General features: G+C 39.3%; 1 protein-coding gene across 3 annotated transcripts; it reads right to left on the bottom strand.

Moving 5' to 3' along the window:
• Positions 1-331: 331 nt before the first annotated feature.
• On the bottom strand, positions 332-21,087 carry LOC131247957 (vacuolar protein sorting-associated protein 35B-like). Of its 3 annotated transcripts, XM_058247944.1 has the most exons (22): positions 20,926-21,086; positions 20,663-20,759; positions 20,438-20,564; positions 16,381-16,566; positions 14,557-14,644; positions 14,291-14,347; positions 14,099-14,188; positions 13,842-13,964; positions 12,697-12,771; positions 12,569-12,628; positions 10,696-10,812; positions 9,922-10,161; positions 9,779-9,844; positions 9,509-9,598; positions 9,101-9,190; positions 7,756-7,845; positions 4,097-4,165; positions 3,923-4,003; positions 3,612-3,719; positions 3,423-3,526; positions 1,259-1,372; positions 332-1,167 (listed from the first exon to the last, which is right to left on the bottom strand). In XM_058247944.1, the coding sequence occupies exons 1-22, from the start codon at positions 21,016-21,018 to the stop codon at positions 957-959; spliced, it is 2,376 nt and encodes a 791-aa protein (XP_058103927.1). In that variant the 5' UTR covers positions 21,019-21,086; the 3' UTR covers positions 332-956. The 3 variants fall into 3 exon arrangements, with proteins under 3 accessions (XP_058103927.1, XP_058103928.1, XP_058103929.1); XM_058247945.1 differs by lacking the exon at positions 12,697-12,771 and having other exon boundaries at positions 20,926-21,087; XM_058247946.1 differs by lacking the exons at positions 20,438-20,564; positions 20,926-21,086 and having other exon boundaries at positions 20,663-20,755.
• Positions 21,088-21,458: the final 371 nt, after the last annotated feature.

Below are 21,458 nucleotides of genomic sequence, written 5' to 3'. Positions count from 1 at the left end.
CATATGGGTCCATGGTTCGGTCATCCAAACCGGTGATATGATAAGACGAACCGTGCATGGCCCATATGAAAAGATAACATCATCCAGATTGGAAGATTCTGATCCATGGTTAAAGGAATCAACAACGACTCGTCCAGCCCTGAGTCACCACATGACTTGCCCAAGACAGGGCTGAAGTGAGTGGGAGGGTGACTTTTGTTATCAAACCAGGTCAGTCCCGTCGTTCTTAAAACCATGTGCAGATATTGTTCTGTGACTTCAGGGTTCATTAGGTGTCACGAAATTTCATGATATCTGATCCAACCAAACAAAAATATAAAGCTCTAAAATAACAAAACACCATAGATATGTATAACATTATTGCCACAAACTGTTGAAACTTTATGGTATTTCTACACCCCTCCAATGTGAAACTGAAAAACTACTCCATGGACTCAGAATTACTAAAACATGTTTAATCGACATGGTTGCATCAGTTAAAACTACTAAAAAAATCCACGCAACTCAGTTTTCATGTCCAGGAGAAAAAAAAAAAAAACTGACCATCATGATCAAGATATAAAAGGGGAAAAAAAAGAAAGTGAAAATGGGTACAGGGTTGCACACCCCATGTACGTCCCCCAGCAACAAGGCAAAAGAAACCGAATCCACCAGCGCCTGCGGATTGACTCAACTTGGCCATGGCAGGAAATCAGAAATACAGCTGATTGCAATCAAATCAGCACTTGTTTTGCAACTCCAATGGATGCTTCAGATGGTCATGTGCCATCGACCATGTAACAGAAAGAATGCATACAACATACACAACACAAGCAATCATTTACAAAGCTATATTCCTTTCATTCCTCAGGGTGAAGAAGACATCAATCAAAATCCTTAAACAATTCCTCAACTTCATCCTGTAAATGTGCTTGTGATGATCTAATCAAATTAAAGGCCCCCTCACGTCAGCTGCATCACACCTTGATGGGCTCGTATTTTTCACCCATTGTGCCGCCTTTCTGCTTCTGGAACTGAATATAGCGCAACGTGCTAGCAAAGAAAGCATCCACAGATGGGTCTGGCGTCGCGTTATCACTTTGCATCTCGGTCGTGATCAGTTCAATCAAGCCTTGGATTACTGAGCCTGTAATCTGAGGATTCCCTTTCTCGAAAAAATAAAGGTACCTGAAATTGTCAGTTGGTAAGTTTTGTGTGCCAATATAATTACCAGCCAAACAAACAACAAAGGAAGACAATTAGGTCTCGTTCTGTTTACTTGTTCAATATTTCTACAAATAGTGTGATCGGCCCACCAGTACCCCGCGTTACGCTGGCCATCTGTTGGGCGGCATTCGCAATCCTTAGTGCACGCTTTAAGCAAAGCAGGACCCTGGAAGCAAAGACAAATCTATTAGTACTTGAAACCAGGTATTGATTTCTTTTTTGCTTTTATTTCAACCAGTTTCCATTGGGAAATTGACAGTATCGGCCGTTACAGCCAAGGTGTTCCAAAATGGTAATGGTGGCCGCCATTACCATAACAGCCACCACCGTTACCGTTATGATACGGGCCGCATCGACCGTTACGGACTTTTTTATATTTTGAAAAAACTGTTACATGACCGTTACGGTCCATTACAGGGCCGTTACAGCCTGTTTTTTCTGTAACAGCCGTTACGGCCATTTCGGCCTCGTAATGCATAATGGTTATGAACGTTACCGTTATGTAACAGCCGTTACGTAACCGATTTTGAATACCTTGGTTGTGGCCACCGTTACCATTATGATACGGGCCATAACGGCCCCTGTATCTCGGCCATTACAGCCCTTTTTAATTTTTTGATTTTTTTATTTTTAAAAGGAACTGTTACAAGACTGTTACAGGAGCATTATGGGGCAGTTACGGGACCATAACGGCCCTGTAACGCATAACGGCTATGACCATTACCGTTACATAACCGATTTGGAATACCTTGACCCTTACCATTATAAATAAAAATAAAAATAAAAATTACCATACCTAGCATAAGGAAGGGGAGCATATGATAATCAGGCAGTGTTTGCCACTTGATACATAGGCACTTGGAAATTGTATAAATGGAATACATTTTTTTTTCTTTTTTATAAATGTTGATCCATGTACAATCACGCATGGTATAGATGAATTAAATCCAGAAATTATGTAACGCACTGATGCTAAGTCACAGTCCTGAATTGGATTGGTCTAATGGACCAATCCAAACCTTTGATTCGACCGTTGGATCTTCTTTTTTTTTTCCACTTTCAGCCATCGAATAAATGTCCACCAATAAGTCAGATTACCAAATAAGTGTACATTTTGGTTTATGATACATGTAAACTGGAAACCATAATTTGGACAGTTTTAAGTTTACTTGTAGGCCATGTATGCAATTTCTAAGTACATGCATATCATCCATCTCTCTACCGAGTAGTCCAATACTAAAGTTTTTCTCTATAAGGACCTATTTGGATTGGGGTAAACTAAGGGAAGACAAGGGAAAGCAAAATTGTGACATAAGCAGATGGTAAACCGACATTGGTGCTAGGGGAAGGAAACCCACTCATTGTGCTTGTTTGTTGTGCTAAAAAAAACTATGAAGGAAAGTGTTTTTTCTTTTGCATTTTCCACTGTTTGGTTTGCAATTTTTAAAGGTAAACCTCTTTTCCCTCCAATTTTGTCACTTAACGTCAGAAAGAAAATTATTTTCCTACCATTTGACTTTCCAATAAAAAGGTTTTACTACCTTGCTAAGGAGAAAAAATGGATTTCCTTCTCTTTTTTATGTAATCCAACCAGAGGAATGTCAAATCAAAGCAAAATTGTTTTCTTCCCCTAGTTTACTCCCAACCCAAACAGGCATTAAAAGAGAAGCTATCTAAATAAGCAGAAAGATCATCTATTTAACTAGGCAGCAACGTTTTGAGCCCAGACTGCACAAAATAGAATTTTTTTTATAGGCTCAGCCTAACCAGTTCAAAATCTGGGCCCCAGTAAACTTAGGCCCAGCCCATCAACACCCCTATCTTCACAGCTTGCAGCCACAACCACGGCTACCAGCCCATTAAAAACTATCTTGCAGAGCTGCCCATGGTACAAGAAAAGCTTTGTAAAAGACAACCTCAGGACAAAATCAAAACCTCAAAGTCGCATAAGAATGATGCAATTGGATTGGGTCCATAAGCCATACCAATCCAGATAATCTAGATAGGCATAGGTGCATTTATGAAAGATGAGGCATCATTATACTGATACATGTGGGTGGCGGAATACTTTGAGAATGGGAGCAAAAACATGAATCCATGCATGGCACATCTGCCCCCCAAAACAATCCCACCAACCCACATGCATGTCTGCACACATTGACGCAAGAATGCACATGCTGATTGTCAATACATGTGTTGAGTAAATTACTAAGCACCTTTCTCCATCCTTGATGCCATCCTGATCATCAACCCAGAAGAGATGTGAACATGCATAAACTGCTCTGCACTGATCAGGCTTCTTTAAAAGCTTTGCGGAGTACTGCCTCAGAGAAAGACAAACTATCAGAGTTTCAAATAGGAAAACCTGAAATGCTCGATGAGGCAAAAAAGCATTGGGAAATTACCCCTGTGGCCTTATGTGTAAGTGTATCTCTGTTCTCAACACCAAATATATTCATCCTCTGAAGAGTCCCTATTATTAGATGTATTGCAGTCACCTGAGCTTTTGAATCCTGCTCCCAAACACAGTTCCATGAGAGAGAGAGAGAGAGACATTATCAACTCTATATATATATATATATTCCAAAAGGCCATTATGAATTATCACAACAATTAATTACCACAAAAACAACTGCATCTGAGAGAGAGAGAGAGAGAGAGACCAAAAAGTAATCAATTATAGAGTGGAGAATACATATGGATTCTGATTAATTACCGCAATTTCTTCTTCATATAGTATAAAAGCTTGTGTGAAGAACTCATATGCTACAGGCTCGAGATCACAATCATTGGCAGCCTGAGCAGCAAAGTCAATGGCTATAGTTATGCAAAGAAAAAATGGCAGATCCAAGGAGCATGATAGGTTGTTAGGAACACATTTTGGGCATACCTCAGCACACTGCAAGTACAATCTTAGTGCCAGTTCTGGTGATGGAACAGATGACAAGGCCTCAATAGTCTGAAATAAAATGCAGATGGCATCATCAGATAGAATCAGGAAAAATGAGAAGCAATCAGAATAGAACACCCCGTTTGTCGCTATGCACAAGGTTATCAAAAAGAAGCTTGACATTTAAATTTTTTTGAAAATGAAACCACATGTGAGGCTCATTGATGTAGGACAATTAACCACTTGCTCTAAAAGCTCGTAATACAGCATGGTAAATTAATCCCTTCATCTTATAGCTGAGGCCCCAAATCTATGAGTTAAGTCCTCGGCCGAACCCTCCTCGTGGGTCCCAAATTCATGGGTCCTGTCATCTCGTGGCCCTAAATCCATGGGTTCCGCCGTCTCGTGGGCCCTAAATCCATGGGTTCTGCCTCACCCAAGCCCCAAATCCATGGGTTACGCAAGCCGCCCATCCCGAGTGTGCCCCTGTATCCCACAGGCCACCCCACTCGAGCCCGATGTGAAAATGCCTCCACATTAATCACCCCAATGAGGAGTCTCGAACACGAGACCTCCCGCTCTGATACGAACTTGATGCAAGACAATTAACCACTTGCTCTAAAAGTTCGAACTGATGGAGCATGGCAAATTAATCCATTTATCTCATAACCCAGGCCCCACATCCCATGGCTTAGGACCTCTGTCGAACCCCTCTCATGGGCCCCACATCCCATGGGTTAGGATCTCTGTCGAACCCCTCTCGTGGGCCCCACATCACATGGGTACTACTTCACACGGGTAGGGCCCACCTCACACGGGCTGCCCACCCCGAGTGTGCCCCTGCATCCCGCAGGCCACCCCACTCAAGCCCGGTGTGAAAATGCCTCCAAATTACTCATGAAGGTAATGACAGGCTGGTAAACAAGGTAGTTTCAACGGATAAATTAAAAAAATACAGATCTCCATTTTCTTTTTTCTTTTTGAAAGATAAAATACAGATCTACTTAAAAGTCCATCTATAAGAAACTAAGATTATGCTAAATAAGACCCTCAAATTTTGCAGCAAATGCTGGTACGGCCACCCAGGGTGGTACTTTCTCTCTCTCAATGATATGCCATGCTGTGAACTTGTTTGCGGTGACCACATTAATGGCCCAAACAACCCCAGTCTGAGAGACGGCTTTGTGAAGAGCTTTCCAACATCAATAGCAGAAATAATCTCCCGTGTTGTGGGGAGGTGATTTCAATACCATCGGATTTGGGTACAGGAAGCTTGGGGGAAGCAGGACTGCTATGCATAAATTTGCAAGTTTTGCTGCTGACCAATAACCTGGTGGATCTCCCTCTTAGCAGGGGGAGATTCACTGGTCTAATAATCAAGAGAGCCTGGTTATATGCAAGTTAAATAGGTTCCTGATTTTTTCGGACTAGGAATCTCAATTTCAAGGTGTGGTGCAGTCGGTTCTTTCACGCCTTGCTTTGGATCACACTCCCCTCTGTTTAGAACCGACAGGTATGTCTTCTGGGATCCCATTTCACTACATGAATTGGTGGCTGGAAGCAGAAGGGTTCCACGAGCTGATTGCTAAGTGGTGGAATGAGTGCCTTGTGGAGGGATGGACTGGTTACAGATTGCTGAAAAAACTGCAACACATCAATAGCAAATTGAAGGATTGAAGCCAGGTTAACTTTGGCTCGGGCAGGATGGAAGAAGAAGAAGAAGAAGAAGAAGAAGAAGAAAGAACTGTTCAGAAAGATAAGCATTCTTGACAGGTAGGAGGACGATATATCAGCCATTAGAGAGGAACCCTCTGAAATTCGGATATCAAGGGATCCTTCGGAGAGAAGAGGCAACGTGGCAGCTGAACTCCATAGCACCACCTTCCATAGGATGGAAAATGGGAGAAGGAGAAGGAATCATATTCACAAAATCAAAGCCCAGAATATTCCGTAATCCCAACCAGGTTAAAGACACTCTTTTCGACTTTCACAAAAAACCTTTATAAGGAAGCCATGGTGAGGCTGAAGTTACACAGCATCTCCTTCAAAGCCTGCATGATGATCAAGCTGCTTGGTTGGACAGAGAGTTCAAAGAGGAGGAGGTGAAGAGAATTTTGTGGGAAATGACAGTGTTTTGAGTAGCGTACGTAGCGTAGCGCTTGAAAAACGCTACGTAGTGTGTACAGTAGCATAAATCCCCTGTAGCGCACGCTACAAGGGTCGTAGTGTACACTACGAACACGTAGCGCGTATCGCAGGTAGCGCGCGCTACCTGTGGTGATTTTTTTTTTTCTTTACTACCGTAAATGGTGGTGAACTCACACCATAGCAGTAAGTTTTTTTTTAATAAAATTAAAAAATTTAGAAAACAAAAAAAACAAAGCCATTTCGAACAGTGTATTCGACAGCCAGCCCTAAACCGATGCTGCTTCCTCTCCCCCCTATTCAATCTTGCGATCGAAAGGCGCTTCGAAGGGGCTTCTTTGGCCAATTGTTGGAGACTACAAGAAGCTCCATTTGGTGCAGTTTCATCAACAATGGAGAAAAAATAACGGACAAATCGGATTTCCCCTATTCCGGTTGCGATCGGCTGTGGAGCTTCAACTTTTGCATATTTCATTAATTCAATCTCATCTTGAGACAAAAATAGGTACGCACGCTCCTTTTTTTTGAATTTTTTTCGATGTATAATGAAAATAACTTGGTATTTTGAGTTTTTTCTCATTTTTTTCCCTTTTAAAATGCTGGTTATTGTGCGTTTTTTTGTTCTTTATAATTTTTTTCTTTTTTTTTTTTCAATATCTCTGTAGATATAGATTTTTGTATGTGGTATGGCCCACGTGGGGCCCACTATGGTGTGCGTATGTGTGGATGTGTATTGTTTTTTATGGTGTAGCCCACATGGGGCCCACTGAGGTGCGTGAAGGGGTGAATTTACATTGTTTTCTATGGTGGGCCCATTGTGGTGTGCGTATGTGTGCATTGTTTTTTATTGTGGTCTATGTGGGAACCACTATATTATTTTTCACAAGTTAATGTTGATTTTTGTGATTCACTGATTTGTTTGTAACGTGTTTTTTTTTTTTTCGATTAAGTAGTGAACGAAAGAGAGAAGAATGTTTGAAGAAAAAGAGAGAGATTTTGCATGGAAATATGTGGCTGATAATATTTATCATATATATTTAAAAATAATAATAATAATTTTAAAAAAATATAAGTATTGTGTAGCTTACGTTGAACGCTACGCAACACGCTACCACTATTTAAAACACTGGGACATGCACAATGAGGAGAATTTTCTTGGACATGCACAAGGATAAGGCACCAGCCCCTGTTCATTCTCCATTCTTTTTAACAGCTCCTTGATTGCCTTTTTTTTCCAAGCTCTGGAGGATTGCGCGAGGGTGACCCATTATCTCCCCTTCTATTCACAATGGCTACAGCAGTTGATTCAGGGTTTCTCAAAGGGTTCAGTTTGGAGATCAGGAGCTTTCAATCTCCTTTCTCCAGTTTGGGGACAGCACACTTATTTTGTGTGAGCATCTCTTTGTCAACTATCTATTGTGAGAGTACTCCAGTGCTTTGAAGCAGTTTCTGATTAAGGTTAAATTTAAGGAGCCTGCAATCTCAGGCATAGGTGTTCTTCATGAAGAGAATACCTGATTCAAAAGCTGAAAAATCTTCTTTGGTGTCACAGGAACCTCTTCCCCAGCAACATCTCCATCCTGTCCTTGCAATCGTCTGACCAACTGCACACCAGGCACAGAAGATAGTCAATGCTCCAAATCTTCCAAAGATGAGACTATGAAAGAAAGAGACCATATATCACAAATGACTTCTAGAAACTTAAGCACTTTGTAAAGTGAAACTGTATTGTATTTTTAAAGCGATAATTGAAACTGTATCATTGAGACCTCCCAAAAAAATGTATTGTTGAGTCTATCATGAATATCCTGAACAGGATTAAGAACCAAGAAGATAATGAAGAACATAATATAGACAACTGCAGAAATAGAAAACAGTTTTCACCCTAATGGGACAGAATCTATCTAATTTCAAGGACCAGCTACATGTTGTGTTTTTACTAGCTTTTTGTGATATAACTTGAACGATTCTATGGTGCTACTACCATCTTAATGCTTCCTTTCTACTGGATAGAAAAGAATCACCATCATCATCTTACTCTCTCCCAGAAATTTGGGGTTGGCTTTTAAAAGGTGGCAAAAAGCTCTACAATCATCAGATGCCCACCAGACGTCGACCTTCCCCTTTTATCCAGGCTCTTGGAACCAGTGATTGCACAGGATACCAGTCACATGCCAACAAAGTCCAACCCAGTATTGACCCATATGCCCCATACATGATTGCCAACATGAATCACAAGCCAACATGGTCAGGCACTACACTGCACCGTGGGAATTTATGAACAGTTTATCTCTACTTCATGCAATAGACCACCGATCACAGAGTGGGCTAGAAGCCTAGAAGAGAATATGGGGAGAGACCCGTGACAAAGTCTTTAAGTCTCACTATAACTATGAAATGCTAATTGAATCCTACAATATCCATTTGAGAGGACAACAAAGATGTTTGGTGTTCACTACAAGTTGGTGCGTGAGTAGTTCCAAGTTCACTATAACAGGAAGGGGACCTGCTTCCTATTAAAACTTACTCTTGCACATGACAACCTGTTTCTTTTGAACTTGGAAATCCACTTGTGCATGAGAAGGGGGCCAGCTTTCCCTTTCCACTTTGCTCCATTTAGAATCTTATACTTAAATTTTGGGAATCAAATCTAATAGTTGATGCTTAACCATGGAATAAAGAAATTGATAAATGTATTGATAGTTGTTGGGATAAGGCTTAGATGATGATGATGATGATGTAATGATAAACTGCATTTTTGCACAATTTTCTGCACAAATTTATCCACCTTCAAAGCTGTTTGTCATCAATAAAATGCATGTAATTTCACCTTATAAACTGAAAAGGGACAATACAAACCTTAAGAGCTGAAAATATTAGCGGAGGAACAGTGAAAGGAAGACGTGTTGGGCCTCCTTGAAGAATATGCCTCCTCACAGTACAAATAATCTGAAATATCCATACACAATAAAATTATGATGAAATATCAGACGAAAAGAAGTTCACAAAAAAAAAAAAAAAAAATGCAAAAATACAACAAACTAGTATGGAGAAAATCTATAGCACTTTCACATGAGCCACAAATCAACTCTTCCATTTAAATATGCCAATTCAGAGAGAGTGCATTCGAACATTCTGTAAGTACAGATGTCAAAAGCCATACGAAAATACATGACAACGCACGCAAGCAGAAACAATAAAAAAGAAAAGAAACAAAAGAAAAATGGAAAAGAAAAGAGAAAGAGAAAACTTCAAAGCATCAGTTACCTTCATCATCTCTTCAGGGTCCTCATTAAACAGCATATGAATCAGACGAGCAACAGAATTTTGCTCCTCCTTGAAATCCTCCTCATCAAGCTAGTGGAAGATGAGAAATGGACAACAAACATATTCCAACATATTATTATGTGAGTAACAAAAGATGCAATGATAAGGCACAACAAAAGGAGAAGTATGCCAAGCACTACCAGCATATATATATATATATATATATCAAACAACAACAAAAAAATACACAGTAACATTTCATAATTGTACCTCATCAGCAGGTGTCCCGTCCATGTCCTTTATAAGTCCCTTTATTAATTCAAATAGTGCCTCAACCTGAAACAACAGTGATTGCACCACGTTTGACCAGGAACAGTTTGTAGGGGCAGTAGAAACAACAGACAAAAGCATACCTTATCAGCAGTTGATATACAAGTGGTGTTTTTCATGATGCTTTGAATGATTACTACTGCCATGACTTTATTTGTTCCGTTATCAAGGTGATCCATGACACGTGGATAGTTAGAAAGTTTCAGTGCAGTCACAATATCATTGTATTTCTCCAAGGGAGCACTCAAAAGTGCAACAATTTGTTTTGTTGCTTTGCTATCTTCAAGCTTTGCTTTGCCTGAAAGTTTCCGAACACATGCTCCCTGCAGACAAATAACCAAGGAAAGGGGTGTTATCTAAGGTGTTAAACTTGATATGGGCTAACAGATGAAATAGTCATCCAAACAACATATTGCAAAAAACTAAATTATGTGGTTAGTTCACCAGATGTACATGCCGCCTGGACTATGCAATCACAAGATGACATGGGCATAAAACTTTTCAGTGCCCCCACATTGGTATTTTCTTCCATGGTCTTGTAATATGCTCATGGCTTTACATTATTGATGAGGAACCTTTATCTTTTCAGATGATAATGATTTTTTGGGAGATTTTGGTTGAAACCATGCATGTAGATAAGCTTTGTCCACACGTGGCCAGAAAAAATAAATAAAAGAAAAACTTTAAGAGTCTCTGGAACCTAGACACACACACATACACTTGCACATGTATAAATATTATATAGAAATATCCCATGTGTATCAAGTTATGCTAGACTCTTCTTTCCGCATAGCAAGCACCCATAGTACAGCCTGGCAACATAACACAATATAAATCAACCTTGCAATAAACCGTACCAGAACTTGATCCACATAATCAAGCCGATCGGAGTGCACGCGGAGGGTAAATGTAAGGAGAGATACATATAAAGAAATAGCTCCAACAATGGGCATGTCCACTTGTGCTTCTATCACCTGCCATGAAAATTAAGATGATAACAGTTTAAAAAATGCTGGAGATAGAAACAAGGGGAAAAAAAACTGACAGGCACCAAGGATCTTCTTTGCTAAAGGTGACATCATAATCATTGTTAGATTATTAAAATTGTAGTATGTAAAGCTTTAAAGCACCCATCATATTTTAGAGAGCCAAATTCATGCATGTCCGCTGATGCCCTGAGCAATAACAACGATAGGGGAGACTATTTGAGGCAAGTGCATCAGGTACAAGAAGGAAAGATGTTTGATGAGTAGCCCAAGGAATGCCTCTCCTTTCTTTAATTTTGTAAGTAAATTATACTCAATTAGATTAGCTTTAAAACCAAAAAGCCTTAGGCCATGTTCGGATGGCACCTAAAACAGTGTTGAATTGCATTCAACGCCATTTTCATGAAAAAGACTGTGCTGGATGAGTTTGGATGACACTATTTTCTAAACACAGTTTATAGAAACTCAGTTTCCAGCTTTGATCTCAGTTGCATCGAGTTGGGCAGAGTAGTCATTTTTTAACCCTCTCAGAAACAAAGTTTTAGAGTGGAAGTTACTTTAATATTCTGGAATGGTTGACATGGAGGAACTAAAAATTGTAAGAGTGGCATAAACCAACTCAAATTAAACCATTCAAATTGCACAAACCACTGTAGATAGGCCACCATCCCAAAAGAAGACAGGATGAAACATTCCAACCTCTGATTCATTGACACTTTCTTGCTGAATTAAAACCATTGGCACTTTTTCACTTCAACCTCCAAATGTCCACCAATCAGCTGACTAGGCTAACCGGGACCCATAAGTTGGAAGGTTTTGTTTAAGTTGATTTTAGGCCACCTTCACATTCTCTAAGTGCCTGCATTATGCAGATTATCAACCTTTTCTCTTCCATTATGCAATCAGGCAACTTGACTCAGGCTACACCCCTATGATAGTTCACCTCCATTTTGGACATGGTGGTGAGTCATCCACAAACATGTGGCACTCATGTACAGCCAGCCAGACCATCAAAATTTTGGCGCAAGTTATTGATGGGACATCTCAAAACTCATAATCATCAACTGTCCTAATCATCCAAGGTGGGCCAGCTATTTGGGCAGTCTTGATTGTCCTACAAGCATGCCACGTGTATGATGGAAGAGTCACTACCATTTTTAAAATTGTTATGAACTATCTATCATCGAAGTGCTTAGTCCTATCAGAGTTCAACATGTGAAAACAGAGGTAACTTGTCCTCATCATTTGGGGCACTGGCGTATACCATTTTAGACCATCCAAAGTGTGGGCCACATTGTGGATGGATATCTTGAAAATCACACTAATCAACCAATCCTAACCATCCAATTGATGGTTAAAAGAAAAACAGTCAGTGGTTCAATTTTCAGAGGCAACATAAGATGGTTACTATCATCTTCCCAGTGTAATGTTCATCATGCTCTGTCCAAATTGGTCCAACAATTTGGAAAGTCTGGATTATTGTAGAATTATGCCATGAGTATAGTGAAATACTCGCAACAAATTTTGAAACGGTGGTGGTGAACTATCATCTAAATCTATCAATATATGGCGGTGATACTCAGATAAGATTATATAGATTTGTGTCACTATAATTAAACTAATAAATAGCCAAAAATTCACCCTACAGTTTTCATATAACAAGCTAACAATGATAAGTAAGCATGCAAAAAATCAGATAAATTTAATAATCACAAGCATTTAAAAACATAATCATGAAGTTTACCTTCCCAATGGCATTGCTTAATTTCGCAAAGGCCTCTACTTGCAAGAATTCTGGCAAAACCTGCAGCATAAAATTGTTAGGAACAATCACCAGATTTTGAGCCAGGAAACATCAAGTGGATAACTCACTTCTGAACTTGACACAGCATAATTTGACAACCTCTCCATTAGTTGAGATAACACTGTTTTTATGTCAACAGTTGGCTGCAAAAACAAAGGCAAGGGAAATAACAGAATTGGTACAACTGTTGTATGTTACATGTATTATGCACAAATTTGCACAATGTTAAAGTTTTTAAACAAAATTCCATTCTCGTATTCACAAAGGATTAAGAAACAAATCCATAACCAGATTGTTTTTAATTCAATGGTGAGCCTTTCTCATCTCAAGGGTAGACTTGAAGTCCTGGATTGCTTCTGCAACTATTCTGGATGGAATTCGACTTGAAACAATATCAAAATACCAAAAGAATAGTGAATTCGGATATCTTATCAACAGATCATTGAATACACTCTGGTAAGAAACAAATATTATTCAGGACTGAGCATGTACAAATCATGTCCAGTTATTTGTCTTCAACGCAAGAGAGGCATTGTTTCGTTTCTAAGAAAAGAAGAAGCCAAATGAAATCATAAGAAATCATAAGAGATATTCTTTGCAGCAAGAGAATTCTTATATTATCCTATGTTCTAACAAACCATGTAAAGCAACATTAATATTTACATGAGATTTTCTTCTCAGAGAGTCCTCGTTTCTGTTCTGGGAAAGAAACTAATCAAAATTGAGTGTCGAAATTGTATCATTCCCTATAATAAAAGATTGCAAGATCATCTGGGTAATCTAATATAAGCCTGATAATTGCCAAACCAACAAATAATGCAGATGTAAAAGCTGCACCTTAAGAAAAGGTTTATACTTTATATTTACAACAATCGAAGGAAATGCACAAGACTCCGTACCAAAGCGGCTAGGCCATATATCAGCAACAAAATATAGAACAAAATTATATGGATTTAAAAGCCCAAATAAGGGCATAAGTTTTTTTTAATAAACTTGCTCAACATTCTTCTACCTCACATAACTCAAAATCAAAACAAGAAACTCTGATCCCCAGGTACGCATAAAACATGAAGAGTACAGAAAAGATCATGCCAAACAACAGCAATCTCTCGAGTGATTTTGTGAACATTATTGCAATGGTTTTATGCGAAGAAAAAAAAAATGATTGCTTGATATTCTTTCAAATTATGGGAACACTGATCAAATTACCAACCTGAAGCTGTGGGCATGCAGCCAGCAATGTTTCAAGAGTTTGCAAGTGGTATTCATCTGGAAAGACCTGGATTATACAATCCATCAAGTAATATTGAGCAAGCTCATCTTTACAGTTCACAACCTGTTGAAGCCAATTTGAATGCAAATTCCACACTAGGAGGATTAGAATGCTGAGCTAGCATAGGTCTCTATACCACATATATATATATATATATATTCGAAAGCAAAAAAAACAAGGAAATAAGAGAATCTGACCTGTTCCAAGACTCGGGGAAGCACAGTCTCTTTGTACATATCAAGGTCCACACCTTCTATCTGACTGAGGACATGCAGATTTTTTCCAACCTAACAAGGAAAGATCAGCTACAATACAATAACATTTATCAAGAAATACTAAAATGTCCAGATCATTTCAGCATAGTGGTGCTAACAAGTTACTGATATTACAAGATCACGAAGCTCGTTCCGTTCTTTCTCCCGTTTCTCTTTCTCCCGGACAGGACCCTGCAGATGAGAAAGCCCGATTCCAAGCCTCAACTCAGGATCACCTAACAGTATGAATGATCAACAATCACCATAACACCTGCATGAGCACAACTACGACTATGCTGCAGAATCATGCCCCCATGCTTCAGTTTTTCATTCATGGCATGCACTTACTGTTTGTGCCCAAACACAACAGCAGGTGATAGTTCTCTGAAATTTCAACTAACCTGATGCTGCATTCGGACCCAGAGTTTATTCATCTCTGTGAAGTTTTGGAGTACAAACTCCACAGCATCATTAACAGTGTTAGCATCCCTGTAGGAAGATGGTGGAAGATCGAAAGAAGAAGACAATCAGTAAGGTTGGATACCATAAATATATGTTTTAAATAGCAAATAGCATGTAGCATAGCATTTCCCCTCTGAAACATGACACATGAGCTATGTAGTGAGCATAAGCTACATGCTACTTCCAAAATTTTTATTAAGGTTGCATTCGGTTGCCCCAAATGTGCAACTAAACACAGCCTTAAATAATAAGAGAAATAGACTAAAGATTAAGTATCAAGATAAAGAAATAGCAAGGAACTGATTTAATACTGTTAATTATATTACCAAAATCGTTGAAAATATCAGCTAATTTTTATTGAAAATGGAAAAATGTAATAAATCATTGAAAACATTGATTGATTTTAATGTGTTAGTGAAAAATAACTTGTAGTTTAAGCTACATAATGAATAGCTTCGGCTATGTAATAGGCTATGCAGTGTGTAGTGTATACTAATTAGAATGTAGCCCGCTTAAGCTACTTTCATGAGCTATGTAACATGAGGGCTAAGCTATGCTACATATAGAGTAAGCTATTTAAAACACTAACCATAATAAAAGCCATTATATATTTCTTCTTCTTAGTATTTATTTAGTTATTTATTTATTTTGAGAGTGTGCAAATTTTTTACTGACACAAAAGGGAAAATACATCAAAGGATGGGGAATGACTTCCCTATAAGGAGTGGTGAGGCCACTCCTTTTAACTAAGACAAGGCTATCTCATTTGCCTCCCTACCCACCTGGGAAAATGATGAGTCTAGCCTCAAAGGTGCGAAAGAATTCCATCAAAAACACTAGAGTTTCTTTGGCTCAAATTCCCCTTGCTCACCCAATTTAGGATCTTCAAGGAGCCACAAACATAAATAACCAGGCTGTATTCCTTTTTATCAATCAACTTTAACCCTTCTCTTCGAGAAAGTGAAAACAATGCGGCTTTATCGTCCCGTAAAATCCCACCCAACCGACAGTGACCTAGAAGGGTTGTCATGTTAATTTCAGACATGAAGCCCACCCTAACACCTCAACCTCGACCCTCCTAACCACTTCCCCACCATTCCACTTTTATTTTGGAAGCAGTGACTAATTGTTTCCCTCCATAACCCCCAAAGAATAGCCATGCTGACCAAACGCCAAATCATCATCCTACCATATTTCCCAACTCCATACCATGCTAAACTAAGAATCTGTCCACCAACACTGTCCAAAGGAACACTTCAGGCCTTGGAAGGGCCAAAGAGGACCAAGCAAGGCAACATGAGCATCCTCCCTGTTCCAGGAGATGGATCTCGCTAAGATTCTCCCTGACATGAGAATAGCCCTCTATTTCATCATCTTTGAGACTCCTTCTCAATTTGATGTTCCCCCATGTTGTTTATGTTTCTCCACAATCCCAAACAATTCTTCCCCCTTCCTTACCCAAATTTGAACATCATAATTTTATGATTAATAATTTCAGGTGATAAACTTGATAGACACAATGGATGTGATATTGATTCATGCCTTGCAAAACAGGCTCAATATACATGAATCAAGGAAAAATAGCATCCAACCATGCTAACCACATAAAAGATTCCTAAAAGCCCATTATCATAATCAATACATGCATTCTACATTTCAATTGCTTCATTAGTAACAGAGGCTTCCTACCAAACATAAAGCACAAGAGCATGTGCCATTCAGTCAATAAAACAGATTATAAGATAATAATATGATATCCTTACCCTTCATACTCAGAACCGATATCAGGCAATTTGTCCCTACTAACTTGTGAAAGATAGCTCCTTAGAAAGAGCCCACGAACAGGATTTTGGATGCCACGGCACATTTCAACAAGGTCTTTAAGAACATCCTTCGCAGGAGCCTCCTTTGACTTGATGTAGACAGATCCTACTGTGCACAGGAGATACCTGATAATTCAAGAATGCAGGTTTCATGCCCAGGCAATGTTATATAATGCAGGTACACTGATTTTTTTTCCCCTGTTTTCACTAACTAAAGACATGAAACTGAAGTTCAAAAATTAAAATCAACAAACAAAAGGCAGCATTATAGCTTGTACACTATCACAAAGCATGATCTAAATATCTAAACGGACTCTCGATGGATATGTGCAACTTGTTTGTGCATGCACAATTGCACATGCACACAAATGAGAGAACACATGCAGAAATGCAACCCACACCAAATGTTCCATAAGTGGATCAACTTGGACTTGCGCCAATCAAGCAACTGCACTCCGAGTACCAAGTCTGAAGTCTGGACTCCACTAGTTATTAACAACAACAACAACAAGAAGAAGGAGCCACAGCCATCGTCAGTCCCATTGTTCTCTACAAAACAGATGAATGTTTAATTGGTCCCTGCTGAGTAGGACATAGAACTGAAAAGCCATTTCTTGTGCCTGAGCTCCTGAATACTGCTCCTAAACTCTCACATCCATATGATCCAATCCCCAGAAAAAGGCTGGTGGATCCATGAGTTCATTCCCCACCATTGATGACGTCTTGGCACTGGCAGGGACAAAGACTCATAGTTATGATGTTATACTCTCACTTCCTATGGTAAGCATGCGAAAAAGTCGGGAACAACTCCAGAGAAAAAAAGGAATCAATTCCTCCTCCTAGGAAAAGGTGTTGGAATTCATAGCTAATATAATACAGTGGTGTTACAAACAACATAACCAACCATGCTTCAAGGGACAAAATATTGGGCAGTCAAAGAACATCAAGTTCATAGGATGAACTTAGCGAAAATGAGGATGTTGAGATAGATGAGCGGCAAGACAAGGACGGGTAGAATCAGAAATGAGTCAAATGACTATGTCTGAGGGAACTTAGAAGTAGCACCAATGGTAATAAGATGAGGGAAAGTAAGAATTAGATGGTTTGACCATTGGCAACAGAGACCAAGAGCTGCACGAATTAGGAGTGAGTCGGTTCAAGTTGAAGGGCCAGTTTGGGAGCTTGGATTTGGAATGCATTGGAATCCAAATCACAATTACATTGGAAACAAGGTGATTTCAAATTCTCATTTGTGTTTGGTTGAAATGCACTGGAATCGAAATCCTCTGTTTGGGAGCTTTTATTTGGAGGGCATTGGAATTCTTCGATATATTCACATGACTTAGATTTGATTAACTAAATCAACTTTCATATACCCCAAATTTGTGTGTGTGTGTGTATGTTATATTTGATAAAATGATTGTAATAAGCCCATCAAAATATATACTTCAGCAAAAGAAAGAGGAAATTTTGAGCCTTGGGTGGGCCACAAATGCAAGGATCACAAACGGGTGACTCATCGACGTTTTTTAATCATCCATTTAGATGTCCAATGTTTGGATAGTTCAGATCATTGCGTTGGTGTGATTTTAGTGTTGTAGCCGATAATTGGATTGTTTTGATGTACCATTAGGTTGCCATGTGTCCAATGGATTAGTAGCCTAGAGACACATTTGCTATATGTGCGACTCTCATGCCCTTAAAAAGGAGGCAAAAAAGGCATTTTCTTTAGATTACACTAGAATCTTAGCATTTTGTTGAGATTTCAAATCACACCAAAAAGGTAGATTTGAAACACCTCTGATTTCATTTACGTCTAAATCCAAGGCTACCAAACATAAAAAGAAGATATTTGGATTTGAAATACACCCATTTACCACCAAATCCAAGGTGCCAAATGGGGTGGAAGGCTCTAAATGGGCAAGGAGAAGGCCCAAAAGAATGTTGGTGGAGGTATAATGCAGGGGCATTCTCACACCGGGCTCGAGTGGGGTAGCTTGTGGGATGCAGGGACACACTCGGGGTGGGCGGCCCATGTGAGGCGGGTGGCTCATGTGAGGCGGTACTCATGTGATTTGGGGCCTACAAGAAGGGTTCGGCCGAGGTCCTAATCCATGAGATGTGAGGCCTAGGCTATGAGATAAAAGGATTGATTTGTCATGCTTTAACACTTTAAGCTTTTAGAGAAAGTAGTTAATTGTCCTACATCAAATTGGTATCAAAGCGGGAGGTCTCGCGTTCGAGACTCCTCACCGGAGGTGATTAATGCAGGAGCATTTTTACACCAGACTCGAGTGGAATAGCCTTTGGGATGCGGGGACACACTCGGGGTGGGTGGCTCGTGTGAGGCAATACCCATGCGATTTGAGGCCCACAAAGGGGGTTCGGCTGAGGTCCTAACCCATGAGATGTGGGGCTTGGGCTATGAGATAAAGGAATTGATTCGCCATGCTCTAACAGTTTGAGCTTTTAGAGCAAGTGGTTAATTCTCCTACATCAAGGTAGTTAGAAAAGACTTGAGGACTTATGGTTTAATTGAGGATTTAGTCTATATAAAGCAAAAAGGTGTAACAAGATTCGTGTAGCTAACTACAATTAGTTGGGACAAGGCTTTGATGATGCTGGTACAAACAACATAAAACCATGATTGCTAGTTCATGCATGCGTGATTGATTCTATAAGCCATTCGTGAACAATAAGTTGAGTCCATTTGGATGGACAATTGACTTAGATTGTAATAGTTAAGTTTTGTTTTTTCTTTTTCCTTTTTTTTTTCTTTTTTTTTTTTTGAATTAACATTGATTGTGAATTTGTGATAGTTAAGTTGTGATGCAACCCACGACCCACCTACGCCCATGGCCCATCTAAGTCCACTATATGGCCCAACAAGACGTAGGCCCATAACCCACCGTAGGCCTAACATGTGCTGATTTTTTGGGTTGATTACTTGCAAATTTGGGGGGACTAAAATCAAGGATTATAATTAAGTATTTTTAGAAGATATAAGAGACTGATTTAAAGATGTGATGAAGGTGTAATTAATATGATTAAATATATGGGCTAGATTTAAACATTTAATTGCTGTCCATGTTTGCTTTTCATTAGGCTTTTTCCATGTGAAGAAAGATTAGATTAATTTGTAATAAACTATGATTGATTCTCTTAGTTGTAGAGATTTCAACTACGGATTCATTTAGAATCTATAAAAGGGGGTAGTGTAGGAGCTAGTTGTTCGAATATTTTCTAAGTGTGGTTTCTTTATAAGTTTTTCGTAAGAGAAAAGGCTAATATCAATAAAAGTTCTCTCCCTCTCTACTTCATTGTTCTTGTGAGTATTCTTTTTTTAATATCTTTACAATTTGGATATTGAGATCTCATTGACTTGATAACCAGGTTGCACCAAGTTGCAATGAAGTAGAAGCAAAAGGTCAAAAACTTCTCGGTTGTTTGCTGATATCATTTCGATTCTCTCTGTTTTACAAGCCCAACTTAAAACCTATGCAATTACGATCTAGGATCGGCTTATTCACCCAATCTCAAGTACATTGCAGCTAATCCAGCCTAATTATCACAATCCAATCCAATCCAACAAAACAACCAAACGCAACCTCATAAAAACATAGCAAACCACAACAAACCACAATTCAACACTAGAACAGATAAGGGGCCGTTTGGATGCCTGTAAATGGTTTAAGTTGTAAATGATTTAAAAGTGTAAATCATTTATAACATGTCCTGTTTGGCTTAAAGCTGTAAATGATTTACAGGTAAACGATTGCCTGTGATTGGATAGCCTGTAAATTGTTTAAGTCCTGAAAATGGAGAGCCAATCTTTCCATTTATAGCCGTTAGGCTGTAAATGAAATCCGAATGTTTTGCCTGTAAATGAGATGGGCCCATCCAAACACAGAGTGTAAATGATTTACCTGTAAATCATTTACAACTTGGCCCATTTACAGGCATCCAAACGACCCCTAAAGGAGGAATAGTGAAATACAGTCTAGGCAAGATGTTGCCAGCATGCTGCACAAGCTCATAGAGATCGATAACGGAGCAGCTCCCACGGGACGTCTCCTCCTTGAAGAACATTTCCAGCTTCCTCAATTCATCAAACGACCGCATATCTTCAAACAACAGCACCATGGAGAAAGAGATCTAATAACTATTACAAGAAAAGAGATCGAGAGAACAGAATCAAAGAGAGATAGGATCTGAAATTCACATAGTTCATAGTATTTGTGAGGAGAGAGTCTGGAAGTCCGGAGCTCTGACAGCATCTGAGCGGAGTATTTGAGAGCATCTCTGAGATTGTTCGAATCCTAACAAGAATTTCAAACTTCGTGAGATGGAATATAGAAAGGGAAGAACATGAATTGGGGCTTTTTTTCCTCCATTTTGGTGTGGGAGAGAAAAGGAATTTAGGGTTTTTTTTCTTTCTCGATTCTGGTATGTGAGAGAAGGAAGACAGAAGAGGCGTATATATACCAGAGCTCGGTGCATGTAGAAGGCGTTCTGCTGGAGTCCTGCTATCCCTTCCGCCAGCCATTTCTCCTCGTCCTCGGCGTTGTCGAGAAGCATTTTCCTCGCTCCCTCGCGACGGACGGTCGTGGAATGGAAGTCGTTTGATCTGGCTCTCTCAGCTGCTGCCGGGCTTGGGTACAAGAGGAATTTTGATACTCTTGCAGATTTTTATGTACAGTACACATGCACTTATTAGTTACTTCCTTACTTGGAAATTTCATACTTGAAGTATTGCAAATTATTCATATTAAACCATTCAAATTAGGTCCATTTATCATTATCTAAAATTTCCGGTTATTGGATTATCTTACTGTTGGATTAGTGGATAATTATTGGACGGTTAAGATGAAAACCATACAATGTCTAGTTTTAACAGACGTGTCCACGAACCAGGTGTTAGGATCGTTCAACTAATCTCATTTTCGGACTCAGCCAGGATTATTTGCCTAACTCTGCTTGGTTTATTATAGCTATTTTATGCCACGTGTAATTTCTGA

This window comes from Magnolia sinica, chromosome 6 (assembly GCF_029962835.1).
Source record: "Magnolia sinica isolate HGM2019 chromosome 6, MsV1, whole genome shotgun sequence".
NCBI lineage: Eukaryota > Viridiplantae > Streptophyta > Magnoliopsida > Magnoliales > Magnoliaceae > Magnolia > Magnolia sinica.
Note: the sequence above shows the minus strand (reverse complement) of the source record. Positions and strands in the feature narration are given on the sequence as shown.